General features: G+C 38.7%; 1 protein-coding gene across 3 annotated transcripts in view; it reads right to left on the bottom strand.

The window, feature by feature from the left end:
* Positions 1 to 13333, bottom strand: part of PIK3C2A (phosphatidylinositol-4-phosphate 3-kinase catalytic subunit type 2 alpha) — a 49781-nt gene that overhangs the window by 33166 nt on the left and 3282 nt on the right. For all 3 annotated transcript variants that reach the window (XM_064425368.1, XM_064425367.1, XM_064425369.1), the window contains exon 2: positions 3883 to 5057. In XM_064425368.1, the coding sequence (XP_064281438.1) occupies positions 3883 to 4992 (1110 nt within the window). In that variant the 5' untranslated portion in view covers positions 4993 to 5057. The remainder of the gene's footprint in view (positions 1 to 3882; positions 5058 to 13333) is intronic.

Below are 13333 nucleotides of genomic sequence, written 5' to 3'. Positions count from 1 at the left end.
GCAAATCAAGAAGCTGCCTCTACAAATGTTAAATTCTCTTTAAAAACTCTTTAAGGAATACTACAAATAGGATAAAAGCATTAAACAAGGGGCCTACTTAAATAAAGTCACACCAGTGATGAAACCCCACTTTATGCCACTATGTGACATTTTTGAATTCCTTACAGAAAAAATTGCAGGTTACTCTACTATTAAATTCAAAGTTCAGGGAACTAACAAGGCATGTCAACACATGCAAGCTTAGCCAGAGTAAATAATAAATTCTAATCTAATGAGCAAAGAAAAAATCAGATTTGGTTACCCATGGTTCACCTCAGGGCCACACTTGCCTAAGGAGAGAAACCTCATGTTATTACAAATATGTAATGATAGAAAAGACCTCCTGGTGGAAAATGAAGAACATAAAACACCTCCTTATTTTTAGCTGAACTTCAATATTAATTTTTGATCACTTTTGGGAAAATAATTTCAAGAGAACAAGCTCTGAAAAACAAAGAATTCTATTTAAGCCCACTAGACTCAGATGGGTTTTGAGCAACAAGTAGAATTTTAGTTTCTTTAGCTTCCACTTGGGTCAATTTAGGAGGTGCAAAAGCTATCAATCAAACAGGAAATAACTTGAAAGAAAGGACTTCAGGCCAAATGAGATAAATAGTTCATGTCAGCACAGGCAAAAATAGAAGTGGCCTGTAAATACAATTAATCTGAACAATGACAAACAAACCCAAACCCCAATAAACTAATAAAAGTCAAGTTAAATAAAATTCCATAAGTATACAAAGTCACAAGACTTTGCAGCTCTGTGGAAAGCAAGAGAAAACAACACATAAAAGAGGACAAAATGATGCTTTTTGCCTCTGCTTTCAGAAATGAGTGACAAACACTGTAGTATTTAAGGGGGAATAGTTACTTCAAATATGAGTATACACATACAATAGGCAATATACAAATAGATACTTCACCAAAACAAGGTAATCTATTGTTCAGAGATTGAACAGATAGACAGTCGTAAGTTTTGATAGACTCAAAATATATTTTTGATTGAATCAAAATACTGATATTTTTCCTAAAGGGGCAGTGAGACTGAGTTTTTCAGGAAGGGTTTGGGGGAAATGATCCTGACTTGTTAAGATGTAAGACTTAAAAATATACTTTGAAGAACATATAAACGCAGGGTAAATGGGGTAAAATACAAGAGAACTGTCAAAAATAGAGGCTGCATAACTCAGCTTTCTATTATACTGAGTAGGAAATTATTTAAACTAGAAAATAAAGTAGAAGCACAGGATAGGCAAAAGAGAGACTATCCAGGTTGGATTTCAAGAATATCCAATTGAGAGATTAATCTTTAAACTTATTTATTTTCTTCTTTAATTACAGAGGAGAAACAACCCTGCTAACTCACAGCCTTGTACCATCACTTACCTTCATAACAGGCTAGAACTGGAGTGTGATGCCAAAACAATTCTGGATGAGCACAAGTGGAAAGCAAATCTCAAACCTTCAATTGGGAATTCACTGCAGAATTCTGCTACAAATTAAGAACTTGTTTGAAAAAGACGGTGACTTAATAAAAATTAATAGACTACAGAATTGATGTTGTGGTGCTATCACAAATAAAGCAAATGCAATAAAAGAGTACCAAGCAGGATGGCCCTGCCTGTAATGAGGGTTTATTGCTGATGTACAAGGCACATGGTACCCTGTGCTCTGTCACACAGAGAGCTAAAATTCTCATAAGTCATCTTCAAAAAAATAAAAAAGCAAAGAGAAGCTATCACAAAGAGCTTGCAGTGAAAGCTGACAGAAAGTCACCATCTCTTGTAACATGTTGAGGTAAATATCAAAATGATTCTTTCATCTTAAGTACCTGCTGTTCCATCCTGAAAGAAGAACATTTGCTAGGAGCTAGTTACAAATGTGTTCTGCTGAAAATCAGATGACTGATGAGGAGGAGCTGGAACAGCCTTTAAATCAAAAGTGGCAGGAAGAAAAGACCACATGTGAAGGCAGAGCTTGAACTTCACTTATGAACCAGTAGTCAGTCCATGACATGCAAATAGCAGGAGGCTGGACCTTATCAACAGGAAAAACCCTTTGAAATCCTACATTCTGGAAAAAAACCTGGAATGTATAAAGCCAGATTTCATTCAGCAACAGTCAAGCATTACTTCCTACAGACACCACCTGAGAAGCACTGATCCAATGAAGCCCAGTTATTTATTAGTCAGGAGTTAATTACAGCCAACCAACCAGCACTGAAAAACTGACAAACACATCACCAGGTGACACAGCAAACTGAGAAACAATCTGCTGCAGAGCCCAAATTTACATGCCTCTCCAAAAACTAGGAAATAACAGAGCTGATGTATCACAGCTCAACAGCAAGTGCAGAAAAAAAAAGTTAAGTCAGACCCAAGATCTGTACACATGGCACAAAACCAGAGATAAATGGATTTTTTGGGTTTCAGGGTGGTTTTTATTCCTTCTCCACTGGCTTTTTGTTTAATTTGTGCCAGAATACTGACACCTAATCCAGAAAAAACAGGAAATCCTTCAAATGAGAGGCCAAAAATTTCACTTCAATGGAAATTCAGACAGCCTTTTAGGCCACAGTCTACTAAATATTCCAATTTCTGAGAAAAAAAAACAACACCTCCTCCAGTTTGGGGGTGGGGAGGAAGATATAAGGAATTATTTGGAAAATATCCTTGAGTGATAACAGTTGGTTTTTACGGCATGTCCCTAGCCTACTAAAAACACCTAGAAAAACAACACCTAAGATTTTAAACATCTGTAAACCAAAGTCTCCAAAGTAAACAAATAGTTTAATTCCCATTTTCTTACCAGTTCCTACAAATAAATTTTTTTTGGACATTATCACACTTGCCAGGATGCTGGCTTTTCCACTGAAAACTTCTCCACTTCTCTTTTAGTCTTTGTACACCTCCAAAAAAACCCCAAAACCCGGAAGTATTCATATCCGCTTTCTAGTGATCTAATATTTTAAAATATAATGTAGGTTGGGTTTTTTTTGTGGTGGAATTACCACAAAAAGAATCAAAAGTATAGGAAAAGTTAAATAGCCTACAGTTCTTTTACTGGATTTCGGAGAAAGTAGGATGCCCTAATGCTGCATAATTAAGCAGATGAGACTGTGACAGTACTGATCACCTGATGCACAGTTTCCTTTTGACACAAACTGCATGTGCTCCATGTCCAAAGATAGGAGTGCCATAACTAAAGCCCCTGTTGAGAGTTTGGTCTTGAATCTTTCATTAAAGTGATCATAGAGAAGAATCAAACATTTTTTTGCCCTGCCTGATAAAAATAACATCACACAAAGATGGTTCTAGAGCGGAAGTACAGCGTTTCTGACCCAACAGCCACTCCACCACCCAGCACGAAACCAAAAGTTCTGTCTAACCTTTTACACAGAAGGAAAGCTTTCTACCCACAAAAGAGAATTACTGTGGTCTTGTAAAGGGCAAGATAAAACTTTCAGTGCTTAGCTTGCCACCTTTTTATTTCACAGTATTGTGTGAATTGCTCATAAAATTGAAATGTTTATCAATATGATTTAGACACTTAATTGCGCTGAGTATTATTTCTATTTCTTATTGGAGTGTTGAGTTGAAAAATAGCAATTTCCCCAGTAAATATGGAAGGATTACACAAGGGCAGAGGTATTTTGAGAGACAACTCAGTAGTAATGTTCAATTTTCTGAATAGCACTAATACATGTGCCATAACATCACATTATTTGGTCACTGCTCAAGCCAAATAATACACATAAAATAAATAACAGATCTTAAAGTGTCTTTAAATACTGTCATTAATCTTTACTGTTATACTGCAATTTCAAGATACTGATTTACATACCTGTGATGTTTGGCCCTGTGACTTTGCAAGCTGAGTTGTTTTCATGTTTAAGGACTGACTCCTTGTCACTGTGGCTCCAGAAGATTTCCCATTAACCTTCCTTTCCAGATGACAAGTTAGTAACAGCTTTTCTTCCAACAGAACAGCATCCCACGGATCTTCAGCAGTCATACTTGAAGGCCTCTCTCCATCACCCTCTGCCTTGTTTAGAGTCTCCACAGTGTCCACTTTTGGTTTACTCAGAGGATCTAGATCCAGCCAGTCGAATTTACTGACATCCCCGCAGCTCTCCGAGGCCGGCAGGTTGGACACTGCAGACTTTATGGAAGTCCTTTCTAGGTCCGTGCTCGACTTCCCGTTCCTCAGGAACTCTGAAGTGCTTGCAATTTTGTCAAATACTTTTGCCATTTCTGGTGTGAGGACTGGAGGGTATAAAGGTAGGCCTCCATGTGGATGGAAAGGTGTGGTAGCTGCCAGGGGGTAGGAAATGTATTGTGACTGCCTAGGAAGACCAAGATAAATAGGATCTCTAGGGGGATAGGATGACATACTTGGATGGAATCCATTCTGAAATACACCAGTCTGTTTTGTGTAAGACGCTGAGGTGTAAATAGGAGGTAAAGTGCATGTCACAGGTGCTGGTATTCCAGGTGTCCACTGTCTCCTCTGACCCGTGGGCCCAAGATAAAATTGTGAAGACACAGATGGGCTCAAAATAGGACTTGCTGGTAACGTAGGTATTTTACTAGATTCAAAATTGTCATCCAGCAGCAGTTTCTCTAGTTCAGCATGAGTAAGCTTCTCTATGTCAATGGTACTTAGTTTATCTTCCATCCTCTTGGCATCAGACTCTGGAAACACCATGAGATCATGGTCCTGCTTGTTATGAGTCTGTGCTTTTTGTCTGGGGCTGCTTAAAGAATGAAAGGTTTGTTTATTACCAGCTACACCTCTTTCTTTCTGCATCTTGGCTAATGCCTCAGCTTCCATCTGCAGTGCCTCCTCTTTGTCCACATCTTTTGACCTTGAGGCTGACAGAGAAGGTGAGGAGCGCTGTTTGAATCCATTGCTGCTGGATATCTGGGCCATGCCGCAAGAGCAGATGTCCATGTAAAGCAGCAGCACTTCCCTTGCACTGGTTGCCTACCCTTGGCTTCAGAGCAGATTCAGCAGACCTGAAAAGGAAATGAAACATTAGAAACACATACAACAAATCATACATGGACAACTACTAAGTCACACACCACCAGCTGACAGAGCTGCACATGTCCTTCAGAAAGCCAGGATGTAAAATTTTGAAGAGGCCAATTTTTATTTGGGGGGAAGGAGTATCAAACTTAAAAAGAAGCCACATGAATAAATTCATGGTTATTGAATTATGCAAGACCCATTTATTTTTCTTACTCTGCCCACTGGTGCTACTAAGCCCTTGGTTGCCTTTTGCACCACTGGAGCCAAGACACAAAAAGGCACCTTCAGGTACGTAGCGGTTTTCAGACTGAGCAATTATACAGGTGCAATCTTGGGGGCAGAAGTCTTCTAAAGACTATACAAATATAGCATTGATAAAGCACATTATCAAGAGGACTTCCACCTTACTTCACTAGATTACAAAACCAGACCTTTCAAACTGCTGTACCATGATTGCAATGGTCATAATGACACTGAAGGACCTCTCTTCCTTTGGAAAATATTGTACTTTGCCCTCTTAACAAGAAAAATAACGCTTATGAAATTATATTTCTTGGACAAGCAAAATAAGCTATTTAAGTACAGCTGCTCATTGACTAATCTCTTTAACAGCCCTTTACAGGAAATGTCATTCACTACAAGGTAAGGAAAAAAACTCCAAAAGGTCACTTTTGCTTAAGGCCACCACCAAGAAAATGATATTTTATATTTCTCCAATTCCAGTCTTGCGTTTAGGACTATGCTACAACTTCCCATATTCACCACAATCTCTATGCAGACTCTTTATTAAAATAATCTTGCAGGAGATTACCACAAGAACTGTGTTATTTTTCAGCATTACTTCTACTTTATTCTGCAGCTTTTTGCACACAGCTGGGTCAGAGCTGAGCCCAGCAGATAAGATGTCTTCCAGCAACAGCCAGCATGCACACCAGCAGCAAGATAAAAATCAGGAATAATGAGTTTCTGCTAGGAGGCTTACATAATCAGCAATCCTCATTAAAACACAGTTTCACTGAACTAGATGAGCCTCATAGATGGAAATCATTCTGAGTTTAAGTCATGCAACAATCTACAAATTAAGAATTCTCTGCAGCAAATAAGGCAGATAACTCAAAATTCTTTATGTTCTCTTTCAATTCACACCCATTACAAGGGTCTGGATTTTAGATAGGGTTTCCCCCCCCTCTCCTTGAATCAAACCAGCGAGATGTGCTTCAAACAAAGTGACTGTATTTCTCTGGACTCCCCACACAGACAGCAAGACTCCTAGCAGATTTATAACAGATTCTTTAAATTCTTTAAGTCTGGCCAAGCTTTTGTTTTATCTACTTCATTTCAATGGCTTATAGTGTGAAGGACAGACATCTTTATAAGAGGTTCTATACATTTCTGCTCAGTCTGAAGACAAATCCAAGTGAAACCCTTCACACAGCAAAATTAAATCAGAAATTATGTTAGTTACCGAGACAAGAGGGTGTCTTCAGAAAGACTGAAATAGTGACAGACGAACAGAATTATAAAATCCCACAATTCAAGTGCTGGGACAAAGTCTTAAGGAGGAGCTTTGGAAGTTACAGGTATCAATCAATCCACAGCATAATGATGTAAACATTCAACACAGACAAAGTCTATAGAGAAAAATTGACACCAGAACCTCTTCTGTACAGTATATGACGCTGCAGAGTTTGACACCCATTAAAGCCATAAATATTGCCATTAGGAAGAAGTCTTGTCCTGTCTGCTGCCTATCTCCAGAGCTCAGCATAAAACACAATCAGAAATAAAATATAAAAATAAACTTTAAAACCCCAAAACTATTTTGCTGGGTTCTTTTATAGACAATGTAACAATCACACTAAAACTTCCCCTGAAGATGTACTGAGTATTTTGCAGATGGTCTAAGCCTACCAGCCACAGATAATATCCTAATGAGTAGTCTCGTACTTGACACCACCTTCTCAGACTGTCTAGAAAGCTAAGCTGGCTTTAATCTCCTCATTAACTTAAAGCTGGTTTAAACTGCTATGTCAGATTTTTAGATGCAAGAACACCCTAACTTACAAAGTCCTCTCAAGAATTCCTATTTGGCTCTTCCAAGAAGCAGCAGCCTGAGGTAAGTGCAGTTTTCAGTTTTCTGAGTCTTGCTGTTGCCTAAGGATTCTAAAGAGCAGCTGGGCTTTTTCCTGAACTTTATTAAAAAAAAATAAAATAGAATCATACTTCCCAAGACCATTCAGAACTGCTTGAGCTCCAACTTACAAGATTATCAATCCATTCAGGTGCTACTTGATAATTACAAGCGATTTTTTCTTTAGCAGATGAAAAAAAAAGTATTTTTTTGAAGTAAATACTTCGAAGTATTTATATAAAAACAACAGCCAGCTCTTAAAAGAAAAAAAAAGCCTTATTTGTCTGCTGAAATCGACGGCCTTGATCTCCATACCAGTCTCCTGTTCACAAGGAGAGTCACTGTTCCACGAAGTCACAACTGCAGATAAAGACACATTCCTCAGCTCTCAGAACCGTGGTGCACAGCTACCACAGCACCTTCATCCACAACATCTAGAGAACCCTAGTCATGCAGCAACTGCTTGTTTATCTCACAATTTCACATTACAGTGCTGTGTTTTGGTCAGTTTATGACAGCACACTTGCACTGGCAAATCCAGTGACTTCCAGCGCTCAGGATAGAAGTTTATTGTTAGTGGTTATCAGAAAAATTGAATTTCAGCCTTATTCTTTGTAAGACAGCCTCAACAGCACACATACACATAATATGACTGCTGTATTTAAGTCCTGTCCTTGAGAAACTTCTAAAGTCAGCGTATAAATTTCTGTCAAATTTTATAACTAGACTGCAGGGTTTTTTTAAACAGTTTGACATTAAAAAAAAACTGATACAAAAAATCTTATGAAACTCTAATAGTTTTGGCAAAAATTTATCCTGCATGCCAATTCTAAGCAGTAAATTCACATAACACATCAGAGGAAAAGCTCCCTAGGCATAAGCATGATTAAAAGACTGATACACCTCCTTTTAAATTCTAACCATGCAGCATTAGTTAACTTTTTCACATAAGTTTAGCTTCACTTTGAACCTCACTTTGCAGCCATCTAAGTTCAAAGGCAGAGAGTGAGCAGAAATTAAACTTCTCCAACATTTACAAAGAGAAGGGCAAATTCCATTAGGATCATCTATCAGCAGGGAACTCCTCAGACACTCAGAAAAATAAGTTTCAATTCAAATCCTGGAATCCTGAACCATTACTGACCAAGCTATAGAACTCACCAGCAGTTTGCAACAACTGGAGGTCATTGAAGACCCAGAAGTGATCTTTACAGAGCAAGGACTGCTCTCATCTGAACTGCTGCACACTATTTTAAGTAACAGGAATAATCAGTTTTCAGCTGTCAATCTGTTCACCTTCAAGAGCACTCCTCTTGCCAAGCACTCTAAGAACGTGAGAAACATTTCATTTATTTTTAAAGGAAAGCCTGAAGCAATTGAGGAGATTATAACAGAAATTCAGAAGTGATAAAACAATCCCCTACACCACTTACTTGACCCTTAATTTTGAAATTAAACAGACACACTTCCACTGCTCTAGCAGAACCTCACGTGCTTTAAAAGTGGGTCTAAAACCTCAAGCACACCATTTATCTACAGTCCTGACCAAGGGTAATGTCTCTTGCAGTCAGACTTCACTAACTTGGAGCAGTATTTCCTTTCTCAACCAGCTGTGATCCAACAGGAGTCTGCAGACCTCTTTGGCTCTGGTCTAGCAGAGTTTCTGCAAGAGCAACACTTCCTTGGTAACAATTTTATATAAATGTGTTTAGAGCCTAAAGTTAATTTGATCGCTCAAGTACTTGTGCACTGTTATATAATTTTGAGTATTCAACATCACTCACTCTTTCAGATGAGTAAAATACTCAAAAAAAAAAAGGCAAGAAAACTTATTAATAATCAAGAACCAAGAAACTGCAAGATGCCTGACCATCTCCTTAGATCAAAGCCTCTACATGGAATGGAAATGAATTGTATTTCATTAGACAGGCTTAAATTAAAAAAAAAAAAATTAAAAAAAGTTATGCACTAGCCTGGCAAATAAATAAAATGGAAGCAGGAAGATAATTCTTTCCAATAAGGAATTTACAGTTTTCTGGTAAGAAGCTTCAGAGAACCAATACAGGCCATTGCATCCCTACCAGGACAAAGACTCCCAAAATTTAAATTAGTTTCCTATCTTAATAAGCAAGGGATGACTTCATCACACATAAATCATTTTACCTTAAGCAGAGGTAATCTCACCATCTGCTCATGTACATGTCACCATTCTTCTCTACTCCAGATGAGTTGCACAGCTTTCTTTTCAAAAAGCCCCAAGGCTTGTAATACCCTATTTATAATTTGTTCTACGCAAGCACAGAACATATTATTTGGTAATTTCTTCACAAGAAGTACTTTATAGCTATCAGAAATCAGTGCACATGAATTCCCTGGAGTCCAAGCACTAAATACAGAAGCAATGATAACAAGTCAGGCCATTTCCTGCATTCCTTATAAAGCAAGGCTCTGGCATACAGTAGCCAGTGCTTCCTCAAAACAAGTGCAATTTTCAAAGTAACTTTGAGGTTATTTTGCCATTAAAGAAAACAAAAATAAAAATACTTGAAGCATGTGCCTCACATTGGATCATAGCTAACTTAGGAATTAACAAATCTTGCCTGCATACCAGAGACGGTAGCAGTTTTATGGGAAACCAGGGAAAACTTAGCAAAATATGACAGCAGTAATACACTGTGGAAAATATTAATCATCTGCAAAGGAATTCATAGCCAGACATTTGCCACAGCAGGAAAACTCCTTAGCAAAAAAAGAAAGAAAAAGTCACAAGAACTTTGATGTTCAGAAGCCCTCTCTGCCAGATGCATTCAGATTGCTACAAACTGACAAAAAAAAACTGAGCATGACATGACTTCTTGAAGTAAGGCTGTTATTCTTTTTAAATAATGTTTGGTTTAAACTGGAGGTTTTCTCAATAACAAACAGTTCTGAAAGGTCAGTGTTAAAGCTATACAGTTCTATCACACTATCTTTCCACTTAAAACTTAGTAGCTTCTCCCATCCAGTTATTTTATTAAAATTAGCAAGTGCCTCCTTACAAATGAGATTAACACAGTTAACAAGAAAATTGAATCCATTTTGTTTCAGCTCGTATCTACAAAACCTTCAAAGACAATTTCACTAGCTGAAATACAGCTGCAATTTTTAATTGGGCACAAACCCTGAACCAACACTCATTTCATTTGTTTTGCTCAAATAATTCAGATCATAAATACCTAAGCAGGAACTGCATCTCTTCACTCTGATTTTGAAATTTCATTTATGCCTAAAAAGTACAATTTCATCACAAAACCTTTGATCTCAAGGGCTAGGCAAGAATAGGATGTTTCTAGCACTAGAACAGGAAGTCTCAGCCTTTAAGGTCTTTCAACATCAACAACAAATCCCTTGAAAAATCCAACCTCAGCTGTTTCAGTGCTTATAAAAATTTATGAACTATTGAAATCAATTTTCACCCAGGACACTGTGCAGAGGATCATTAGTAGACATGGCACACTTTGTAGCTGTTGTTAAATTTGAATCTTCAGGTTTTGATCAATGTTTCAAGAGAGACAAAGCATGGATGCATCTATCATGATGTTCCAGGCAGATCCCAGCGAGGGCAGCTACAGATTCCTACAGATCACGTGTTTCCCATGGCCACTCTTCCCTGCAGTGGTCTGCACCACTGGCCACTGCAAGCCCTTCCTTCCATCAGTAGATCTGCACATGCAGATTTGGTATAGCAGGTTTGCAAGCTTACTCAGCACATTTCTGCTCTTCTGCTAGATTTTGAACCTAACCACCATTCCACTTATGTCTGTTAAGAGATAGGGGTCACAAAGACAACTGAATTCCATTTAAGTTTCATAAAAACAAAAACCCTGGCCCTGCCAAGAACACTGGGTGTCACAGCTCAAAGAAAACTGAGCTCATATAACTGGACACTGCAGGTTTATCACCAGGATAAACTTTACAAATTACTGAATCATGGCAAGAAGTCCTTAAAGCCAATCAGCAGAAGACACAAATCAACAGGAAGCTTGGCATTGGTTTCATCAGCTGTAGAACTACTCAGAAACTTTGCACCCCTGTATTTCTCCCTATCCTGATCTCAGCTCTCTAACAGCATCCTCCTGTCCTATTCCTGCCCAGTATTTTCTGGATGCAGGTACCAGAAAAGAGCAATGAAACTGATGGCATCCCAGGCTGTCTCATTCCAATGCACTTGGCCAAGATAGTTTTTTCCATGCCTTACAGCCAAGCTTATTACCCGCATTGTTTGACAAAGGCTAGGAATTCTAGTTCTGTTGCAATATTTCTCCTTACAGAATAATGCTTTCAATTCCACTCCTGCTGTTTCAAAAGTTTGCTTTTTTAAACCTTTGTACTGGTTCCCTTGCTGAACAGACACCTCCTAAGTGGTGCTTTTCCCCACGTCACCCTGACGTACACAATTCCTCCACCAATCCCGCTTTCCAAAGGCTGCTTGAAAACACTCAGGCAATACAAACTTTCACACAGAATCAACATTAGCTGCTGGCTTAAGGGGAGGCTTTTTCCTATTATTTAAGCAAGGTCATTGGCCCAAATATTTTGATTCCCCAGCTGAATAATTGGTGCAGTAATTCCTGACTTGCAAAGTAATTTTATTCTGGAATATCACTTTCAGGGAACAATTAAGGCTGGAAGGGACCTTAGTTATTCATGCAGTGTGGGGCCTGACCCCAGTAGAGCATAACAAATTACCTGGAGCATGTAGATAAATTAGTACTTGCATTAATCCTGATCCCAGTGGTACAAACCAGAAAGACAACATTTAGAACTACAATTCCAATTTTATCAAAACCATAGAAAGTGTCTAATGTAGGTAGAACAGAGAAAGAGGAAAGAAACGTCTGTGCTGTCTGCTTTAATTACCACAACAGAGATGCCCAAACACCTTCCATACAGTTCTATAACATTCTGCAGCATAGACAGACGACCATGTTTAAAATCCCAATTTTTCCTAACTCATGTGCCTGAAGTAAGCCCTGTAGACATGCTCCTAATGTCACAAAACATTGAAAACAAAAAAATGCAGGAGGCTCACGATGCAAGGTACAGAGCCTGTTAGCACAGGGAGATGAAAACAACCCTCCCCCACAGAGATCCTATTTTACTCGCTGTGCAGCAGTGCACAACATACACCTTCAACAAAACATCATCAAAAACAGGCATGGAGAGGAAACACTGACACCTCAGCTCTGGCCCACACTTAATTCTGTATCACTGTATTAGCATCACCCTACCAGTCTCACCAATGCAATTCTGCTGCAGTAGCCAAATTATTTCCACCACTTGCTTCAGTAGGCTCAGTTTCCCCTCAGGCAGGAAACTTGCACAGTTTCAGATATAACCAGCAGATGCTTCTTAGTCACACACCTCATATTCACAGGAGATGGAGCAGAATTGCTGATTACTAATTGACAGAAGAAATGCACCGTCCACGTGTAGCTCCATGCTTCATCCATTAGAAAATGCTTATCACATTTATTGATTCAACTATTACAGGGTTTGTTTGGGTTTGGTTTTTTTACAGTACCAGGCAGAGAACTGAACAGGGTGGCTACACTCAGACCAAAGGTTCATCTCATCCTTATCTTGTCTCTAAAGGTGGCTTTGGAAATGCAAATAGGAAAAAGCTAAACCAACACAAACACTTCCTCAAAATACCCTTCTAGTCTCCACTAATTTGGCACTCAAGTACTTCCTGAATCCTGAGGTAACTTCTCTAAGATGAAGACTCTTGATCAACTTTTTCATCAGGAATTTGTTCAGGTGGATGCTGAACTCAGGTTAACTTCCAGCTCTCACCTTGTAACAGCACTGTCACCACGCTCTGCTCCTCTGCTGTGACTACAACCTAAGCATTAGATCAGAACAGTTATTGATGACCTGTTCTTGATCAGTCCCTTACAAACATCAACTACAACACTGAAGCCTACAACCTCAATTATTTCCTCTGGGTCACGATGCACTAAACAACCTCCAGATCTGAACCGGTGACATTCCCTTAGCACAAACACCTCAAGGTTCTCACACTACACACTGCAAGTTGTGGCTGGGTTTTTGTGAGTGATGTTTTGTTTGTAACTTCAAATTGCAAGT

This window comes from Passer domesticus, chromosome 6 (genome assembly GCF_036417665.1).
Source record: "Passer domesticus isolate bPasDom1 chromosome 6, bPasDom1.hap1, whole genome shotgun sequence".
In the NCBI taxonomy this organism is placed as follows: Eukaryota; Metazoa; Chordata; class Aves; order Passeriformes; family Passeridae; genus Passer; species Passer domesticus.
This window is presented reverse-complemented; position numbering and strand designations above follow the sequence as displayed.